This window comes from Balaenoptera physalus (assembly GCF_965194825.1).
Source record: "Balaenoptera physalus genome assembly, chromosome: 10".
Taxonomy (NCBI): domain Eukaryota; kingdom Metazoa; phylum Chordata; class Mammalia; order Artiodactyla; family Balaenopteridae; genus Balaenoptera; species Balaenoptera physalus.
Genome location: NC_138889.1, coordinates 83092697 through 83114591, shown reverse-complemented (window position 1 = coordinate 83114591; position 21895 = coordinate 83092697). Strand labels below are relative to the sequence as shown.

Genomic DNA, 21895 nt, shown 5'->3' with positions numbered 1-21895 from the left:
GCTCCTTCCTGGATCCAGGAACTTGGAAGACCGTGTGCTTTCACAACAGCCCCTGTTAGTAGGCGCACCTTGTTTGCGATGTGAAGAGGCAGTCCCTTAGCTTTGTTGACATCTGTACTGTGTGGGGCTCAAGGTGGATACTGCCTGGGAAAATAGGGTTTTGTGGCATCTCAGCCCCGTCTCACCCACCCATTTGCCAATGATGTAACAGCCGCGATATCAGGGTTCCCAGTGTGAGTCACTTGCATTTGTACTGGTGAACTTGGTGACTTCTTGGGGTTTGGAAACTAGCCATCTTTTTTAGTCCTTTGTAAAAAGCCTAAAGAGTGGACCAGTCTCTAGCAGTTCTGTTTATGTAATTACCCTACCCCATCGACTCCCTGATAATGTTGTTCAACTCAAAGTTTTTACTTTTCTTTGGAGATCTAACATTTTTTTAAAACCATTTTGGGTGCTTCAGTCTTGAAGCAAATGATCCCAGGTGTTGGAACTCAACTGAGAAATCGGGTTGCTGCTGGGTACCTTATTGAAATAGAGACAGATTTGGGTTGGAGAGGGGATTTTGATGCTTGATACGTACGCTAATATACTTTAGGGTTTGGTTGTTTGCTGCTGTTGTTGTTTTTTGTTTGGTTTGTTTTGTTTTTGGTTTTGGTTTTTTTGGCCCTGCCGTGGGGCTTGCAGGATCTTAGTTCCCCGACCAGGGATTGAACCCAGGTCCTCAGCAGTGAAAGCGTGGAGTCCTAACTGCTGGACCACCAGGGAATTCCCCGTTGTTGTTTTATTTTGTGAGTTTTTTGTTTTCTGTTTTAATTTCATAGCACTTGGTAGGAGGTAGCTGGATCTGTTAGTTTTAGGACAAGCATAGAAATAAGAAATCTCCATTGAGTGGATGAGTCAGTTCTTTCTGCCTGTCTGTTTCACCATTTCACAACAGAAAGGACTCAGGAGGATCAGAGACATCTGGCTGAAAGTAATATTAATGTGCCTGGAAATCTACTAGCTGCTCTAACTGATCACATCATTTCCAGTATCATTCTGATCAAGTGAGTGATGTTAGGGTTCTAATGATCAGGGAGGCCAGTTATGCTTGCACTTGCCTTGTAGCATTGAGATAAAATTGAGTGATTGAGTGGAAGTCCAGATTTAGATCAGTAGTACTCTATAAATTCTCATTCAGCCTGTCACGTTTATAGGTATCCTGCACTTTATGGTATGAACACAACAGTGGAAAAGCCAGTTGACATAAAGGGAACCCAGATTTCACTTAACATTACAAAAGCAGAACTATTTTGCCACGTAATAAATGTCCCAATAAAACAGTTGAACCAAGGAGGTTATTTAAGTTAATGTTAACCCTGCCGTTCCGTGCCTTACGTAGACACCGCTTTTTAATTGAATGTTAATCGCCATTTGGTTTTATCACTTAGTCCAGTGCTTCTCAGCTTTAATAAGTACATGAATCACCTTGAAGTTTATGAGTCTTGTTGAAATGCAGATTCTGATTGAGTGGATGCTGTGATGGTTTGGAGGAGGGGAAGCTGAGATGCTGCTTTTCTTATTAGCTCCCAGGTTTTGCCAATGCTACTGGTCCATGGATCCCACCTTGAAAAGCAAGGCTTCATTTAATTTCCGCCCATGGACATTTATCCCATACCTATGTTTCCTAAAACTTACTTCAGGCCCCACAAGTTTCTCCTTCTGCTGTAGTATTCTTAGTAACAAATTGGAATTGCATTAGTACACTTAATTTATAGATGTAACACTCAAAAAATTATCTGAAGTTGGAGGTTTAGGTTGCATGAAATGAATTTTGTACTTAAATTTTTTCTATAAATTCGAAGTCCATATGTTTAAATGTAACTTAAATGCCTGTGTTACAATGATGTTTATATCTCCTTATTTACTATTTCCAGAGTCATTTTCCCTTTACAGGAAAATTTTCCCCATGATTTCACAGGACTTGTAGAGATCAACACCTAGCATTAAATGTGATGGATACTTGGTAATTTTTTCAGGCCCTTCCTTACACAGTGGGTCACTGAAACATCACAGAACCAGGTAGACAGTGACTTCTTAATTAATGTTACTGTCTACCCTGTGTGGAAATTTAATAAATAATACCTTGCTTTTTGGCAATTTAATAGTCAGAACATTGTTAAATATGAACTTTAGCTCATTATGACAAATTCCACCTGAAATTCTAAAGAAAACAGAATCCTAATTAAAGAGGTTAGGCTTTTTAATTGAATGTTAACTGCCATTTCGTTCTTGTAATCTAACAACTGGCAGTTGAAAACAATAATTTAAAAAGCATTTTTAGACAGTCTCCTTATCTGATGGGCAAGTGACCTGTGTATGCTTGAGACTTCTTTAGGAGGCACTAGAGATGTACATTGTTGGGGCAGTATTTCTCTGTGTAGAGGAGGCGGAGGAAGGGGGCAGAGCATGGATAAGACTGCGAGCTCTGGGTGCCTCTGGCTTTCTGGGATGCTGCCTTGGTTCCGGTAGAACAGCAGGTTTCCTAGAGCAGTAATGATGGAAGCACTTGTAGACCTTTGCAGGGTGGCAGCTGTGCTTGGGGTTGGAATGCCAGGTGAAGTGTGTTCTTTGCCCAGGCCTGGTCCTTGTGCCAGGCATTTCCTATCTCTTATTCCGAAATTCATTCCATCATTATAGCTCACTTTAAGACTTACTGCTCTTACTTTAATTGCACCTCCCTAAATACTAGGCAAATATTACCAGTACAGAGGGGAACTGAGTCATTTAATGTGTGTGGGAGCCTAGTTTGTGCAAGGTACTGTACAAATTGTGGTAATTCAGAGAATGCCCAGTCCCTCTCCTAATGGAGATTACGGTCTGGTTTTACTCCTGGATAAGGTAGGTCTCCAACCAATAGAAAAAATCCTTTTTCAGAAATGCGATGGGGAATAGAAGGAGTGAATAGAGGGCCAGAGCTATAGGGCTTTCTATCAAAGATGTATGTAATTTTATCTATCAAATTTATGATTCAGGGAAATACACCTTTTTTTCGTGGTACTTACATGTATGTGTCACTCCAGGTTTGAACTAAGAACCAGCAATTTCTCTGGCGTTCTTAGTGAGGCTAAGTAATGTCTCCAAGTGTCACTCAACACCATGAACGTACTCAGGGATCAGAGAGTAGTATGAAGGGCTGTGTTTTATAAGAAGTGTAATCAGATACTCTTGGACATAAACTATGTTATGGTTAAAAACTACATTTTTAAAGGAACTTCCTTCAAAGCTCTGGAACATAGGCATTATCAGATATCATTTACTAAAATATTTATTAGTTTCAGTTGATTGGTCATTCAGGTAAGTAGGTGAGCATCTGTAATGATCATGAGCTTTTTTTCCCTCCGTTGTATTTGTGGATTCCAACTACCCATTATTTTCTTTGAGGGATGTGAGGTGTTTCTCTTTTAAGTCTTCTTGGCTAAACAATATATACCTAATGGGAAAACAATACAAAAATAATGCAGAGGGATGGAAGAAACTAGTCCCTGTAGGTGAAGGCCTAGTTTTCCTTTGGAATCTGAGGTTCTGACCTTGTTCTTTCAGGGGAACCAGGGGAAGTAGATGAGTTGATTAAAAACTTTGGTCCTCTTTCCTCCTGTATGAAATGGGGATAATTATAGTTACCTGCACCTCTAGGGTCCTATGAGTCTTAATTACTTAATATTTGCAAAGCGTTTGGAGATCTTTGAATTAAAAGTGCTGAGCAGTAGAATCCAAGTTCAGTGTAATCATAATTGGAATGAGAGTTTATATGCCCGCCTTCCCTCTACCTCCCTCCATTCTGTTCCTTTGGCCCAGACAGACATGGTTCATGGTTACCACCCAGCTCTGCACACTTCTCTCTAAACCCTTTGCTTTTGGCAACTTAATTAAGCCTAAAAATACATACATACGCACATACATATATACATACATAGAATAAGTTAAAAATTATGTCCAGACCCCTTAACCCCAACTCTACACTTACGTAACTCCTTAATATTTACTTTCAAAGCTCAACAGCCGCCAAGAATAAAATCAATTAATTGACTTGTCTCCTCCAATGTATCATTCTTTCAGGTTCTCCTACACATTGTGATAAACTGGGCTTCTTGAAGCATTCCTCCCACTCAGAAACTCTCGTTGATTCTTCCGTGCCTCTACAGCAGGGTCCAGATTCTTTAGCATCACCCTCAGAGCCTTTCAAAACCTAACAATCATTCACTCTTATTCCTCACTACTCTAGAACTCTTCAGAAATGTACTCCGTGCCTTTAACCAAGCTGCCCTCCATCCACTGGGGTCTTTTCTGGATACATTAAAATCCTTTCTATCCTTTGCTATCTTCTTCACAAAGCATTCTTCTTTCTCTAAGTGGAAGTAGCCTCTTTCTCTTTATAGAATTGTACCTATACTTTTCTGGGTCATTTCTACCTTTATATTTTAATTACTTTACGTATATGTCCTACCTCCCTCCTAGACTGTAAGGCTTGAAAACAGATCCATGGCTGATGAATGAACGAACAAAAATAAGCCTAGACTTGCAAGATTTCATTAAATTGGGCTCTTAATAGAGTTGCATCATGTATGTTAGGAATTAAATATTAATTGGTAATTTTGCCAACATTACCATTATCCTTGTTGCTTATAGGACCGTCTAACATGAGCAACTATATCTTTAAACTGTGTTTCCTTTGACTACATTCTCATAGACAAAACCCAAAGGGACTGGGAACAAACAAAGCTTTGTATTTTTCCCCCTGTATGCCCAAATTATCCATATTATTGTTTGGTTCCCCTTCTGAGCTCTGGCCATGGAAACTTGGCTCTAACATGCCTAAATTTTTGCAAAGCTTTCTTTTAGAGGAGGACTGAATTGTCTGAAATTCCATCTGCTGAAGCAATCAAGCCATAAAGTTGAAGGGTCTTGAAGGTCGGAATATCATCTTAATGGTGCTGCCTTTAGAAAGTTGGGCTCTAAGATACACGCAACTGCAGAAAACTGTGTCCATACTTTATAAACTGCTTCTTTGACCACCGTTCATAGCATCACTTCTCTCCTCCCTCTGGTTAAATATTTTAAATTAAAAAAATATATATTTAGAACATGTCCTGATGGTAAAAATGTGGACAGTGAGACAGGGAACCTTTTAGCTTTATGATATCTGAACAGTAATTGTCTCATCTGTATAATGTGGATAATAATACCTGTCCTGTCTCCTTGTGGCAATCAAATTAGACGATGCTTGTGAATGTTCTGTAGTCTTTTAGACAAATGTAAGTTATTACTACAGCCTGCTGTCATGGATATTCATTTGGTTGAATGTTTAAGACTTGTGAGTCATGCTTAAAAGTAAACCTTATTTCTACTTCGTTGATTTTCTTTTTAGCTCTGTGCACTATATTTAATTTTTTGAGAATGGGGCTAAAAACAACCTTCCTAGCATTTTATACATGTGGTTGAGTTGATTGTTGCAAGGCTTGGAACAGAATTAACAGCAGTGAATTTTGTAATGTATAAATAGATATATAGACTAACAAGCTACTTAGCAATTTTGCATAGCCTCTTTATCTCTTGTGTGATACTCACCTGAAGAAATTGTCATATAAGAAAATTGTCATGGAAGTTCTTAACCTTTTATGATTTCCTAATACAGTATATAAAATTACTCATTGACGAGGTAAATAGGACAAAGAACATTAAAAGACTGAAAGTTCCGAATTTTGCTATAATTATTATTACTGCCCCCTTTCCAAGTCTTCTATTAGAAACAGAGCAACAAAGGAAGTAGTAGGGGCAGTTAGTGTGTTGTAGTGTTACGTGCTTTTAAAAAATTATTACTCAAGGTAAGTTTTACCCTATTAGAGAAACTCAAGAGATTCCTCATGGCTGATAATTACCATCTATCAAATACTTTAGAGCTTATAATTTGGGTTTAGTACAGCCTGTACTTGACCTAATTTCAGTGAGTTCACTGGTGCTTGCCATATGGAAAGGCTTCCTGTGAAAACGATATCAGCACTGTTTTCTCATGGTTTAATAAACCCATCAGTAAGTTTTTTGTTTTTTTAAAAATTATTATTTATTTATTTATTTTTGGCTGTGTTGGGTCTTCGTTTCTGTGCGAGGGCTTTCTCTAGTTGTGGCAAGCGGGGGCCACTCTTCATCGCGGTGCGCGGGCCTCTCACTGCCGCGGCCTCTACTTGTTGCGGAGCACAGGCTCCAGACGCGCAGGCTCAGTAGTTGTGGCTCACGGGCCCAGTTGCTCCGCGGCATGTGGGATCTTCCCAGGCCAGGGCTCGAACCTGTGTCCCCTGCATTAGCAGGTAGACTCTCAACCACTGCGCCACCAGGGAAGTTTTGACTGAGTCCACTACTACATTATTCTGTGTTAAGCATTATGGGGGAATCACCCATGATCCAGAGAGCTTATCATCCAATTGAAGACTGACCATAATTAGCAAACACTGTTACCAATTAACCAGTGAGTAGGGAATGAAGTACTAAATGAGATGTCATGTGGAATTTTAGAGGCGAAGGAGGGCAGTGTGCGCTGGAGTAGTTTAGAGAAGGTGGCATGTGTGATTTGATGGTTGAACTGGGTCATGAAGGATAAGCAAGATTTAGTCAGATAGAGAAAAAAGAATTTTCCAGAAGAAAGGAACAAGTCACTTCCCGGCACTAATATATATGGGGCTCCAAGGACTCTGGCCTGATCAGAGGAGAGGTGATGGAGCACTGAGTTAACATGAGAAAGTTAGCTAAGTAAGGTGACGCCAGATTTTGAAGGGTGTTGAATACCGGGTAAAAGAGGTTAGATTTGATCTGGTGGAATAAAAAAGCATTGCAAGTCTTTGTATAGGAGCATAAGATGAGAAGTTAGTCAGGTCATCAGAGTTAAATGGAGCAGAAAGGATGTCATGTACATTGTGGGGGGGGGGGGGGGCGGGGAGGTGGGCGGCGCTGGGGGCATTATAGTCCAAATGAGATAGCAAGGGCTGAGCCGAGACAGTGGCAGTAGAAGGGAGAAACAGGATGGACAGGAGAAATATTTTAAAGGAAAAATGAGCAGGACTTCTTCACTGACTGGATTTAAAAGCTCTACAAGAAATATATTGGCAGAATTGATTCCAAGATTTCTATCCTGCAGCCTGGGTGGTCCAAAGTATCAAGAAACCATTGTCAGAAACAGAAAAGTTAGGAAGTGACATTGTTCTAACAGAAAGTATTGGCCTTATAAGCCAGTAGGCAGTTAGCACTGTAGAAAGTCACTCAGCTGGGTGGGGCCGCGGCTGGGGCTTGGGCTGTATCACCAGGTAGTTTAATTACTGAATGTCTGCAGATGTTCTGCTTTGAGGGATGCCCATGTTTGGGCTTCAGGATGAAAGCCAAGTAATATTTACTCAGATGCCATTTGTTCCTTTGAAAAATTTGCTTGTGGAACTGATGAGAAAATGATACTTAAAGTGCTAACTACTTTTATAACCAAAAAGTTATTAATAAAAAGATAAATGTGACAAGTGAAAAGCAGTAACTTTACAGGGTCAACTTCTTTAAGCCAAGTATAGAAAAAAGGATCATTAAAAGACTCATTACTATGATAGTGATAATAAAATAATCTTCCAACTCTGTAGTTTAAGATGCCTCAGTACCTTGGGCCATTTTAAGCAGTGAGTGTGGGCACTTAGTAAATAAACTTTTTCATTAATTCTAAGATGCACATTTTCTTATTCATTTTTTTAACATCTCTGAAATTGGGTTGTGTCTTACAGTTGATGTCATTTTATTGTCGTTGGCTATGTAGCAGTTGCAACATAGTTGTCATTGCCTTAACCAATTTATTTTGCTTAATTTTCTTTTTTACATATGCACAGAAGTTATCTATGACAAAATATGTCCAAATAAGTCTAAAAGAACTCTTTTCCATTCTAAGTGATAAAGAAAGCAATAGTTTAACGGGCTGCGTTTTTTATATCCTAGTGGTACCTAAAATGGTGTACTTTAGAAGGATAGTATCTTAGATTTCATGAAATATGGTATTAAAAGATAGCTAATCACAGCAAATGTCTACCAGTGTGATAGAGGGGAGGAGTAAAATATTCTAAATTTGCCTTTTTTCATCTGCCTGCATTTGAGGTGCCCCTTGGGTTGTTTTAATTTGGTCTGGGAACACTAGGAGAAAGGATTTTCATTCAGTGGTGTAAATACAGCTGCCAGGAATAGAAATCTCCTTGGAGGATCCATTTCTTTGATGGTGTGGAATCCAGAACCTTCACAGAAGTTCAGGTATTAGCAGACGGGATATCTGTGTTTTATTCAAACCCGTGTGTCCTCCTAATCTGAGACTGTGTACTCCAGGCAGTTCTGAGCATGCTTGCTACTCATGCAGAAGCAAGAGTGAATCTGCAAGGAAGTTGGTTGGTGTTTGGGGACGGTAATGAAGTCTTGTAGTAGTAGAAAATGTGATCTCTGATAAAAGTGGAGGACGGAAACATTGGGTTCTCGCTCCCAGAGTTTCAGCTCTTTCTGCAGTATGACCTACCGACCGGAGGTAGGTTACCCTCCTGGCAAGGACACTTCATGGCACTTGGAAAAGCAGTCCCCTTTCCTACCGATTGGCACAGCGTAACAGCTGTGGCACGTGCGTGTCTTTTTGTAAGTCCTTGCTCCAGAACTCAGAAGTAGGAATAAAGTTAGAGTGTTGGGCTCAGGCGGGGGAATGAATGCTTCTCATTGCTACTCAGGGACGTGATGCCTCAGGTAAGTGATCCTGAAGTCCTTCACCATCCGACGGGAACCTTGTGTCTGTAGGTATGTTTTCACCTCGCTCTTCACTCATTCTAATTGGCTTCCCAGAGCATGCTTGTAGATGGAGAGCCAAATTTAGAGTATAGCTACTCTCTGGCGAACAGGAAAAGATTAATTTTGTAGTGTGCTGTTAAGGGACTTCCCAGAAAACTTCAAAAGCCCAGAAAGAAGCGCCAGCTCAGCTGCCTGTACCAAAATGTGCACAATGCCACCCGGCTTTTTAAAGGTACGATCGACTCAGAGCTCGCGCACACACGTGCACATAGGTCACATTCCAATGAAAAGAGAGGCTGAGCTCTCTTAGATGGGTCTCCACAAGAGCCAGGAAAGCCGAGGGGTGAGGGGCTTAGGGAGTTAGTGGAGATACACGTGGATGCGCATGTGGCAGGCACTTGAAATTGCCTTCGAGCTTTTTGATGTCACCTTCTTCAGTTCTCTCTTAAGCAGACACGTTGCTTTCATGATATCAGCCCCAGGCAGAGACACGTCATTAAAATCAACATGTAGAAAATGATTTCTCTTTGGGAACGAGCAAAACTTATTTTCGTTGCGACCACCCAAGGTGTAGTAGAAAAACATTGAAGCTGGACTTGGGAGCCCCAAGTTCTAATAGAAACTTTCTTCATGACGGGAGGCAAGTCCTCCATGACCACTGGTTTTCTTATCGGTAGAACTGGATGATCTGATGAAATGATCTTTCTCCTTTGTTTTTCTTTGTGTGTTTGTTTGTTTTTGGCCGCACTGCATGGCTTGCCGGATCTCAGTTCCCCGACCAGGGATCAAACCCAGGCCAGAGCAGTGAAAGTGCTGAATCCTAACCGCTAGACGACCAAGGAACTCCCTCCTTTCTTCTAATGGATTATCTCCATGGGAGGAAAGAGAGTCAATGGGGAGGCTCCTTGTAGCTCCCTGACTTGTTTTGTTGTTCATGCCTGGATAGCCCCTAGCTAGAAAGGCCCCCCTCAGACCCCACAAACCACTACTTGTCCTGTCACACGTTCCTGCCATAGGGTCACGTTGCTGACTTGAGGGAAAAAAAGATTACTATTACCCTCGCAGTTGTTGCTTGGTAACATTTCTGCTGTTGTGTTTCCTGTGACAGCCTGAGCAGAGATCATTAAAAATTAAACTTACAAAGCTGCTCAAGTGGGAGGAAAGAGGCAAACTCGAAGCCACAGTTTTTTTTCACTTGCTCAGGAGCCATCTAATCTCGGGTTTACATGCTAAACCTTGGGGCCAAGGCTACACGGCTCTGGTTTATATTAAAGCCCATCGAGCACACTACTGACATTAACCTGTGTCTGGTACAGCTGGAGTTTATCACCAATACAGCAGAAACCTTGACCCTGCAGAATGGCCTGGAATTACAATCAGACGGCTGCTTTGTATCCCAGCAAAAGAAAGCCCTAAACAGTCTTGTGTCCTGTTTCTGCTTTCTCCCTACAGTTCCACCAGGTGAGAAGAGTGATGACCATCCTTTTCCTTACTATGGTTATTTCATACTTCAGTTGCATGAAGGCTGCCCCCATGAAAGAAGCCAACGTCCGAGGACAAGGCAGCTTGGCCTACCCAGGTATGCGGACCCATGGGACTCTGGAGAGCGTGAATGGGCCCAAGGCGGGTTCAAGAGGCCTGACGTCGTCGTTGGCTGACACTGTTGAACACGTGATCGAAGAGCTCTTGGACGAGGACCAGAAAGTTCGACCCAGTGAGGAAAACAGTAAGGACGCGGACATGTACACGTCCCGGGTGATGCTCAGCAGTCAAGTGCCTTTGGAACCGCCTCTCCTCTTCCTGCTCGAGGAATACAAAAATTACCTGGATGCTGCGAACATGTCCATGAGGGTCCGGCGCCACTCGGACCCCGCCCGCCGCGGGGAGCTGAGCGTGTGCGACAGCATCAGCGAGTGGGTGACGGCGGCGGATAAAAAGACTGCAGTGGACATGTCAGGCGGGACAGTCACAGTCCTCGAAAAAGTCCCCGTCTCGAAAGGCCAACTGAAGCAGTACTTCTACGAGACCAAGTGCAATCCCATGGGTTACACAAAGGAGGGCTGCAGGGGCATAGACAAGAGGCATTGGAACTCCCAGTGCCGAACTACCCAGTCGTACGTTCGGGCCCTCACCATGGATAGCAAAAAGCGCATTGGCTGGCGGTTCATACGGATAGACACTTCCTGTGTATGTACATTGACCATTAAGAGGGGAAGATAGTGGCTTTATGTTGTATAGATTATATTGAGACAAAAATGATCTATTTGTATATATACATAACAGGGTAAATTATTCAGTTAAGAAAAAAATAATTTTATGAACTGCATGTATAAATGAGGTTTATACAGTACAGTGGTTCTACGATCTATTTATTGGACATTTCCATGACCAGAAGGGAAACAGTCATTTTTTGCGCACAACTGTAAAAAGTCTGCATTACATTCCTCGATAATGTTGTGGTTTGTTGCCGTTGCCAAGAATTGAAAAACGTTAAAAAAAAAAAAAGTTTAAAAAATACTACTAATAAATTGCATGCTGCTTTAATTGTGAATTGATAACAAACTGTCCTCTTTCAGAAAACAAACAAAAAAAAGAAAGAAAGAAAAAAAAAAGCCTAACAAAAATTTGAACCAAAACATTCCGTTTACATTTTAGACAGTAAGTATCTTCGTTCTTGTTAGTACTCTATCTGTTTTACTGCTTTTAACTTCTGATAGCGTTGGAATTAAAACAATGTCAAGGTGCTGTTGTCATCGCTTTACTGGCTTAGGGGATGGGGGATGGGAGGGGTATATTTTTGTTTGTTTTGTGTTTTTTTTTTGTTTTGTTTTGTTTTGTTTTGTTTTTTTAGTTCCCACAGGGTGTAGGAATGGGGAAAGAATTCCTTCCATCTAGAGTCTGGTTGATAAAAGATTCGTTTGTATGTTGCAGAGATGTCGGCAGTATCAATCAGATGACTGGAAAGTGAATAAAAATTAAGGCAAACGAATGATGTGCTCACTCCACTTCCCATGACGCACCTCTTAGGCGCTTGCTCACCCTCTGGGCCTTGGTCGGGGGAAGATTCTTTGGTCGGAAAGATCTCCATTTACTCTGAGCACATTCTTTCCCCCCCACCCCCTCTGGTCCCCTCCTTGTTTTGTTTTCTCTAAGGGAGAAAAATCAGTTGCGCGCTCTGAAATATTTTACAACTGCTGCAAATGAGTAGACATGTTTTGTCACATTGTGGCACTCATATAAGCATGGAGAACAGTGATTTCTTTCTTTCTTTCTTTCTTTTTTTTTTGATGAGAGAAAAACAAAAAATAATTCAAAAAATAAAAATTCTTTTAGATGAGGGGTAAACATTTGGGTCAATCATTGTAAGGCTTAAAAAAAAAATCATGGTAAGGCATATAACTGTCTTGCAAGCAAAAGGTAGAGTTCTGTACAGACCCAGAAACACCTAGATCAGAGCAGGAGTCCACACTGCCAGTGAAATGAGACTGAACAGCCATCTGGAGGCCGTGTGGAGCTGACCTATCATTTCCAGGTGGTGCAGGAGGAATTTCTGAGTGGCCATGCTGAGGTCTAGGTAGGGTGGGAAGGGTACTTGAGACATTCCAGAAGGGAGGCCTCTGAAGGGCCCTTCAGGGGTGGCTCTGGAATGACACGTGTCAAGTTGCTTGGACCTCACGCTTTAAGTGCCTACATTATCTAACCGTGCTAAGAGGTTCTCGCTGGAGGACCGCGCTCAAGCCGATTTACACCCTCCACCTCTGAGCAATTTTGCATAAAGCTGGATTAGCGTGGAACATTTTTGGAACTACACGGTGGCATTGTGATCATGAAATGGATTCGATGAGATGGGAGATGTTTGCTACATGAGCACTTATTGCTTTGAAATTACACTTGAGGAAACCAGGGTTTTGTCTTTTGAGAACTTTTGGTAAAGGGGAAGGGAACAGGAAAAGGCCCCAAAACTCAGGTTGGATGACCATGGCTACCAATAGAAAATCTTGTCCAGAGACAAGACTTTGGGATGGTGTCTGCCCATCCAGGACACCAAAGGCTTGAAGGCGCCTTGCTCGGTGGAAGAGGCCAGGACAGAGCTGACAAAGTTTTGCTCCCCGGTAAAGGCTGCAGCCACCTCCTGACCATCCTGTCTGTTCATGGAGAGGGTCCCTGCCTTACCTCTGCCATCTTGGGTTAGGAGAAGTCGAGTTGGGAGCCTGAAATAGTGGTCCTGGGTAAAATGGATCCCAGTGGAAATTAGTGCTAAGGCCCATGTAGCCCATCGTGTAAACCTGAAAATGTCCTGGACCGGGTCCTTGAGTATCAGAAAGCCTCAAGAAATGTGCTGCATCTTAGTAGGGTGAGGGATAAGCAAAAGAGGCTGTCCGCCATGACCCAGGGAATGAAGATACCATCAGCAAATAATGTCTACTTGTTCAGTCTTTCATTTAGAACGAGGCTATCTTTTACGGTACCATCCTGAATACCCGTCTTTAAAAGAAGGAATAACTTATGTAGTATAGGTTTGTTTTGTGCTGTTTGAAACTACTATCTTTGTAATTATCTTTCACATGTAATGAATACTCGGAATATCTGCTGTCTGATAAGTTTTCACAGCCTCCTTTCGAGGGACAAAATTCTAAAAAAAACAAAAAAACGTCCCCATCACAGTCTCAGAGTGTACTGCAAAGGCCGGATCTCTTAAGTGGCCGAGTAGGAGGCGTTCAGCAATCGTGTGGTCAGTGGCAGTCTCTTATTCAATAAGCTACATCACAGTCACATGCTTGGTGGTTTACGTTGACTTCAGGTTGATTTTGTTAAAATCTTTCTCTGTTGCTGTTCATTTTTGTTCCGTTTTGTTTGGTTTTGTTTTTTTAAAGTCTTGCTGTGGTCTCTTTGTGGCAGAAGTGTTTCATGCATGGCAGCAGGTCTGTTGCTTTTTTATGGTGATTCCCATTGACAATGTAAATGTCTGTGGCCTTGTTCTCTCTATGGTAAAGATATTATTCACCATGTAAAACAAACAAACAAAAAATATTTATTGTATTTTAGTATATTTATATAACTATGTTCTTGAAAAAATTGGCATTAAAACTTAATCGCATCAGAAGCCTATTGTAAATACAAGTTCTATTTAAGTGTACTAATTAACATATAATATATGTTTTAAATATAGAATTTTTAATGTTTTTAAATATATTTTCAAAGTACATAAAATCTGGGGGTTCTGGGTTTTTTTCTCTTCACTGTAAAACAAACATGACAACGTGTTTTATTATAAATACGTGTGTTCCTTGCTTTAAGACCAACCTGACTGGTTTTAGCAATTGCACAGCCCTCCAGAGAGGATGCTTATTTCAGAGCATGGGAGACCAATCCTGCAGTCTGTGAGCTTTCAAGAAGCTCTAGGATTGGGCCTGTCTTCCACAGTGGAAAACGGGAGTGTCATTTTCTAGGACACTTGCAAGTTTTCCCCTTTGAAGTGATATACTTTCATCAAATACCAAGCCATGTATCCTAGCAACATCAGGATCCATGAATTAGGGTTGGCTGGCTCTATTTGATTATAAAATAACTGTTAAAAAAAAAATCAAAGTAGGTTTACTTAGGGATAATGAGGATAAATTGGCCCAAATTTAGAAAGTCAATGACTGAAAAAAACATAGAAATTCAATATTTAGAGGCAGGTCATGTACCCTCCGTTTGGAAATGGTGCCATTTGCATTATGTGCTCGTATCCGTTGCACTGATTTAATTTTTGTACGTGGAACACGCAGATTTTATAGCACAGTACCCACGATCTAACAGATTGCTAGGATTTCTAAAAAGATTTGCCTCTTTCATGGCTGCCAAGCTGCTGGGTAATTTAGTTAAAGTGTTTGAAGTTATCGCTAAATCTTAGGGAAATAAATGGAAGGATTTTAAATGAGAGAAAGGGCCATTAAGGAAAAAAAGCATCTGTTCCTACTCATTAGACTCCCCATTTGAACACTGACAACCCATCCCAGAACGTGGTGAACTATATCTGTGCAATGTATCATTTCTATTTCAAACATACACACACATGGTTTCCTCTTGTATTGTCTTATAAATAAGGATCAAGAAAGTCATAACAAACATAGATTTGTGGGTATGGAAGGGAGGGCAGATCGAATGAGAGGAATTCCTCCATCCTAATCTGTCCAGTGAGTTTGCAAAGTACTCTAAACCCTAGGAGAAGTCCCGACGGCCAGCGAAGACAATGAGCCCAGCAATGAATTAGAACTTTAGGAAACTTCAGGCTTAACCAATCTTCACAGTTGAGGAAGACGAAAAGGTTTTTGAATCTTGAGTAAAAAGAAGTGAGAATTCAATGTGTGACATTCAAACTCCTTAAAGTTAAAGGAGTTTGGTAAACATGACGGGAAGTTTTCATCAGAAGAGGTCTGAGAAACAAGCAAACAAAAGATGGAGACATCTAAATTAACCAACTTGAACTTAACAGGAGTAGTCAATTTGTACTCTAGTCATTGGGTAAGCAGTTAAACCTCTTTCATTATGAAGATGCCTGGAAATAACCCAGATCATTGCTATTGTTTTTCACCTTATTGATAAGCCTCTGTGGTCATTAGCAGTGGCTATGAAGTCTTTTTATTAGCTATACTAATTCTGTGAATACTGTCACAGTTCTGAGTGAGAATCTGAACTAATTCGTAGAATGGATCGGTGTTAAATAGTCCCTGATTCATTTAAGAGGTTACTAGACTCTGGATAAAATGTCAGACACCTTATGAACTGCAACAGAAGCCTTCATGCCTGGCCTCAGCTCAGCCAGCACCCCAGCAGCGTTAGGGCTTAGGCCTAACTAAAACATACATGTCTCCTCCATGTTCTCACATTAAGCCTGTTCTATAAGACAGTTAAAGTGGAAGTGGCTGCATGTTTTGGTAAGCCATTGTTAAGTAAAGGATGTTGATAATTGGGATAAGAAACAATTTATCTACATAATGTAGGTAGATAAATTATTTAGCTTGGAAAGAGTGACCCACAGATTTGATCCAACCTTAAAATGTTGAACAGCAAAACTAGTGATGGAATCTGGGCTTTTTTTTTCTTTTTTTAGCTGCGGGTTGTTTTAACTTGTTTGTAAAGGTTGGGTGGTTGGTTTGGGGGGGAGAAATTAATTGGGAATCTGCCTGTTGTTGGTTACAATAAGCTGACTGGTGGTTGGTCCCCACCTAAGAGCCAAACTCAGTGGCTAGAGTAGGTGCAGCCACTCCAAACCAGCCAGGCTTTAGGTACATTCCAGCTAATAAATACCCGGCCCACACCTCTATCCCCTATTCCTTTAATTCTAGCCACCCTTTAATTCTTTGTAGGAAAAAAAAAGGCAACCTCCTTGCGTTTTGATATGTGAGTTGATGCAGTAAATTGCCTGAAGAATATATTTAAATAGTAGAAAAATATTGTGGCCTTACCCATGATATTCCTCATTAAGAAAAAGAGCCATTTATGTCACACTCACTACAGGATTTCCATAGGCCTTTACCTCAATCCCTGGAATTAGTTGCTAGGCACAAAATACTAGATCAGGAGCTCCCCGACCTGACATTTGCTTTTCTGAAAAACAACCACCCTGTATGCTTGGTGATGTCAGTAGCATGGACTCGTAAAAGCTAGTCTTCCAATTCATTAAATCTTATCCCAGCCCTAACACACATGCAAAATAAACAAATAGGACTTGTGCATTCATTGTATATTTAAGTGCGAGCTGCTGATTTTTTATATGTGGCAAAACAAAAGTACTTTTCCTTTGCAAAAATAAGCCCTTCTGCCCTAAAATACCCCACACAGAACACTGTAGTTAATGACAGGGTATTAATAATCATGAGCCTGTAAGTGGCAAGAAAAAGTGTTGGTTGAAAGACTGAGCTTGGGGTGTATGTTCTGCATTTAGAAATCATCACAAGGATGCTTCTGCAGCACTGCACTTTGGTACTGTATGCTGTTCAAATGGTTCCTTAGAAACCAGGAGCTGGTCTGCGTAGAATGGCTGAACCCAGGGGAAATATTTTCGTCTAGCTTAAGTGCTCACATTTTGGAAAAATCCATATCAAGTACTGAGGTACACATTCAAATTAATTTAGTCTACATTCTCCATTGAGCCTGAACATTAAAAAATAATCATAATAGTTTCCAAACTCGAATTTGGTGCATATCAAGGGGGGAAGAGGAAAAAGACACAAAACAAAATAGAAACGCTCCAAACATCAGAGACCTTCTCCAAAAGGTACCAATAGCGTTTACTTGGAGATTGTACTACCCGTACACGCCTCTGATTGGACTAAGCAGCGGTCCTCAAGGTGTGCCCTCCAGTCAGCAGCAACAGCGTCTCCAGGAGCTTGTTAGAAATGTACATTCTCAGGCCCCACCCTAGACCTACCGAATCAGACGCTCTGGGGGAGGGGCCCGCAATCAGTGTTTTTAACAAGCCCTCCAGGTGATCCTCATGAATCCCTGGGCTAAGGGGAGTAGACAGCCTGCCACATATTCTTCTAGACAATAGGAAGACAGCACAGCCCAAGAAATTGGATCTGTGAGTTCCAATCCCAGCCATGCCACCACCTCTTTCCAGGACGCTGAAAACATCATTCAAACCATCCAGATGTTCATTTCCTAAAAAACACAAGAGCAGTGGGTGCCCCCAGGTGGAGCAATGCTCAGTGATGGGAGACTGCAATGAGTTAAAAAGCAAGCACGAAAATGTGTGCTGGGAAAGCTCGCTGCAGTTGATAGTCAATATGTTTTTTCTTTTTTTTTTTTTTTTCAAAGCTATAGCAGTAGTGGATTCAGGACCCAGAGCATGTAGTTGTTTGTAACACATTTGGAATGACTGCGAGAGATGAGAAGCAACATGCAGCAAATTAATAAGAAAAAGATTATTCCACCTGGGGAGCTGGTTTCTGCATCTGCCAACATGGCCCCCTCTTTGTGAAACAGAGCTATATTAGTCACAAATTAAATAAGCTTCCTGAATTAATCAGCTGTTAACGTCCAGCTGAGGAGTCCTGGGTTCACCCCTCCAGAAAGACCAGATTACAAATGCAAAGGGCTTCTCCAGCCTCGGTGGCAAACCTTTTCCTGATCGCAGGAACTATTTCTGGAAAGGAGGATGGGAAAATAATCTATTTGCACCTCCACCCCATCTGTGTGAGTGTGTGTGTATCTGTGTGTGCATATTCCTGCACATTTTAGACACTGCAAACTGCATTTGAAGATTCTCTGTTTAGGAGCTGGGGTGGAGGGTGTCCAAATATGTTACCCATCTATTGGACAACATGGAAACCTGAATTCTGACAAGCCTCCCTTAGGAACCAGGAGTCCTGGTAGTTCAGTCTTTAACTAGGATGACCAAAGCCATTTCTGGTCTCTGGACCTCCAAGCCCTCATCTATTGTAGGAAAAGACTGAACTGGATGGTCTTGGAGGTATATTCCAGCCCTAAGAGTCTATCATTCCATTCTTCCTACTTCATCATTTGTGGTAAAAGAGGTTAAAGAGGTTTCTGAAGCTCTTAAAGGTTGGGGAACATTGTGAGAGTTCACTGTCCCTCTCCTGGGTCCCTCCACCCTTACTGCTTGGCACTTATCACAAGATTGAAATCAGGAGGTACTTGTGTCAGAATGGGAGTTGAGGAAGGGGGGAAATGCCCCAAGGAAGCTTTTCACTTCATATATAAAATGAAAATGTTACCAACTGTCTGACAATCAGGCAGAAAATGCCTTGGAAGAGGAGCCCAAATATTCTTGAAGGTGCAAACATTTTCTGCCTGGCTCTATACTTGCTTTCAAAGCCAGACAATGATATTTGCCTAGGTTTTATGTCACTCCATGACAGAAATGGTGCCCGACAAAGAGAGATCTGGTATGTTTTGCTGAGGTGAGGTCAGGAAACCCTGGATCAAACTGCAGGATTTGCATCCTGTAAAGTCACTGTTTATAGAACCCTCCAAAACAGAAGGGACTTACCTCTCAGTTCCTTTGGGTTTATAACTTCACCGGGGTCATGCAGCTCTCAACCTGCTTCTCTGCTACCCCCAGCACTCTAGGTAGAGCCTCTTTCTGGAGACAATGGCCTTGAAGACAATGGTGTCACATGACGAATCATGGCAACACCACACCCAATAGACTTCTTCACAGCAAACCTTCAGGGAAGGTCATTCTGAGTAGAACTTTGGCTAGCTTAGGAGACAAACCTCGCTGGTTAAGCAGAGTCTGGAATTCCTCCTTCCAGCTACCCAACTTTGGCTTATTCCTGGACCAGAATCCTTTGGGCCTGAATCTCTGAAAACCTATATTTTCTTTCTAGTGCCATCTCTGTCTGCTCCCCGTTCATGCTGATTTTCCCTTCCTGGCGACCTCAGGACTCTATTTATTCTGGGATCCAACTTCTCACTCCTCAGAGCACAGGACCATAGATTTTGGAGCCTGAGGGTTGGGGGTCTGAATTTCAGCTCTGACATTAGAGCTGTGTGTCTGTGGGCAAGTTACTTAACTTCTCTGTGCTCCAATTTCCTCATTTATAAAGGACAGGTAAAAATACTACCACTTACCTCATAGGATTTTGTGAAAAGCAAATGGGTCAATACACATAGAGCACTTAGAAAAATGATGGTCCCATGGAAAAGTGTCAAACTCTTACTCTGTTGACTGCGGATGAGCTGGGCTCACCTAGAGCAGATATCAGAGACTGTTCTCTAATATTCTCTGACTCCTAGAGAGGATCCTATTTCATCTGTGTTTCATTAAGCATCCAAGGCCACTTGTCTTTTCTGGAAGACTCAGGGAGTCAACTCTTGTGTATCCCCTAGCAATATACTCCTTGGCACTTAAACTCTGGCCAATACACACACTTAGGCAAATGGAGAAGGAGATACACTACAATCAAAGGCATCTTTCTAGATTGTACAATCCAAATGAAACCCATTATCCTTTAAGTGTCCATCCCAGCTGAATGGAAAAGACTGAAGCCAGGGTGAAATGGATGAACTCACAGAGTCAGAAAGAAAAACAAGGCGCCACAGCCATACTTCTAAAAATAGCTGTGGCCCATCAGGAAGATCCCACCTCACCTGATGGCTGAGCTGCATGCCATGCAGCCCTTCACGCAGTAAGAACGACTAGTGCATACTGTGAGCAGGCGGTGTTCGAGGCACACCGTGCAGACGTGCTCACTTAATTCTCACAAGAGTCCACAGACTAGGTGGTAGGATTAGGACTCCCATTTTAGAGATGAGGACACTAGGGCACAGAGAGTTCAATTAAGTTGCCAAAGATCACTAGTGAGTGATCACTAGTGAGTCCAGGCAGCCTGGATCTGGGGCCACTCTGTTAACCCCTGCAAAATAGAAACAGTGTGAGGGCATTGGGAAAATATGGAAACAAAAAAATGGAGAGAGCTACGTATCTAAGAAGAGTTGGGCCTCCATCAAGAAGGTAGAGTGCTAGTGGTGCTTATAGTTTTTAGCTTTCGAGAGAACACTGGCTTGCTCTTTTAAGGGTTAACGTGCCAAGAGGATCATATTGTGTGCCGGCCCTTCCAAAAGTGGACGCAACTCTGCTCTCTGCTGGGCAATCTGAGGGCAGGGGTTCTAGAGCTTTGTGTCAGCTGTCTCCAATACCTGGAAATGAGGCAGCTGTCACCCAGTCTACCTCGTAGCAGCTCAGAAGGGCTTCCTGTGAGCAGCCAGGATTGGGTAGACAGGCAGAGTGTTCTGGAACCACTTGCTAAACTCAGGAATGCCCAATCCTCCCTAGGTCAAAAACGTACAAAGTTGTTTTGTGTTTGGGCTTCGTGGAGGAGAGAAAGTGCAGTGGTCCTGGCCCTGCTGGGTTGGCATCAGGAGCAGAGCAGCACGTGTGCCATCTCTCCCCTACTCTTCCATGTAGGGCAGACACTGCTAACAAGTCCTAGCTGAGCTTAGTTGCAGTCTCAGAATCATCTTTAAGGCTGTGCTCTGTGTAGTAACTGCCAGTGGAATAGAACTGACCCAGGAGATGCACTCAGTTTGCTGTCCTGATTCCCCCAGTTTCTCAAGAACAGATCCTATAGGTGATGGGATCGATCTGGCAGCAAAGTCAAGGTGCTGAAGACTGGATGTGCCCATCAGGTTGGAGCAGAACTTGGGTGTGAAAGGGCAAAGCATGTTCTACAGACATGTGAACATGAGAGTGAATTCCATGGGCTTCAGAATGATGATCCACTGTGAGAAGCCCAGTAAGGAATGATTACCCTGGGAACTGATTGAACATGGGGAAGAGTTTGACATAGGCAATAATATTACATCCCTATTTTGTACCAGATGCCATGCTAGATCCTTTGCATGCTATTTAAAATACACGTCAACTGTGTGCTACATTTAACTTTAGAGACAAGGAAACTGACAACAGACAGCCTAAATAATTTGCCCCAAGGTCACACAGTTAATAAATGATAAAGTCAGATTTGAAGCCACATCTATAAAATCTCAAGACCCCCAATTGTTTTTAAATCAGCATTGTTTCATTTCCTTTCATTGTTCGTATGTTACCTACAATTCTTCATAAGTTTGCTGTTGCCTCTGTTAATAATCTCTTGGCATGCTCGCTATAACCCTGGCATTTTTCTCCCCCCACCCCAGCTTTATTAAGATATAATTGACATATAACGTTGTGTAAGTTTAAGTACAATGTGTTGCTTTGATACACATATATTGCAAAATGATTACCACCATAATGTTAACTAACACCTGCATCACATCACATAATTACTGTTCTTTTTTGTGGTGAGACCATTAAAGATCTATTCTCTTAGTAACTTTCAAGTGTACAATACAGTATTGTTAACTATAAGCACCATGCTGTACATTAGAGTGCCCAGAACATATTCGTCTTATAGCTGAAGTTTGTATCCTTTGACCAAAGTCTCCCCATTTGCCCCACTCCCAGCCCCTGATTGCCATCATTCTAGTCTCTTTTTCTGTAAGTTCACTTTTTTTATTTTTATTTTTTTATTGAAGTATAGTTGATTTACAATGTTGTGCTAATTTCTGCTGTACAGCAAAG

At 41.8% G+C, this 21895-nt stretch overlaps 1 protein-coding gene across 6 annotated transcripts in view; it reads left to right on the top strand.

Moving 5' to 3' along the window:
- BDNF (brain derived neurotrophic factor) overlaps positions 1-21118 on the top strand; it is a 66292-nt gene extending 45174 nt beyond the window's left edge. For all 6 annotated transcript variants that reach the window (XM_082476720.1, XM_082476719.1, XM_082476723.1 and 3 more), the window contains one exon: positions 10273-21118. In XM_082476720.1, coding sequence (XP_082332846.1) covers positions 10294-11040 — 747 coding nt within the window. In that variant the 5' untranslated portion in view covers positions 10273-10293 and the 3' untranslated portion in view covers positions 11041-21118. The remainder of the gene's footprint in view (positions 1-10272) is intronic.
- The last annotated feature ends 777 nt before the right edge of the window (positions 21119-21895 follow it).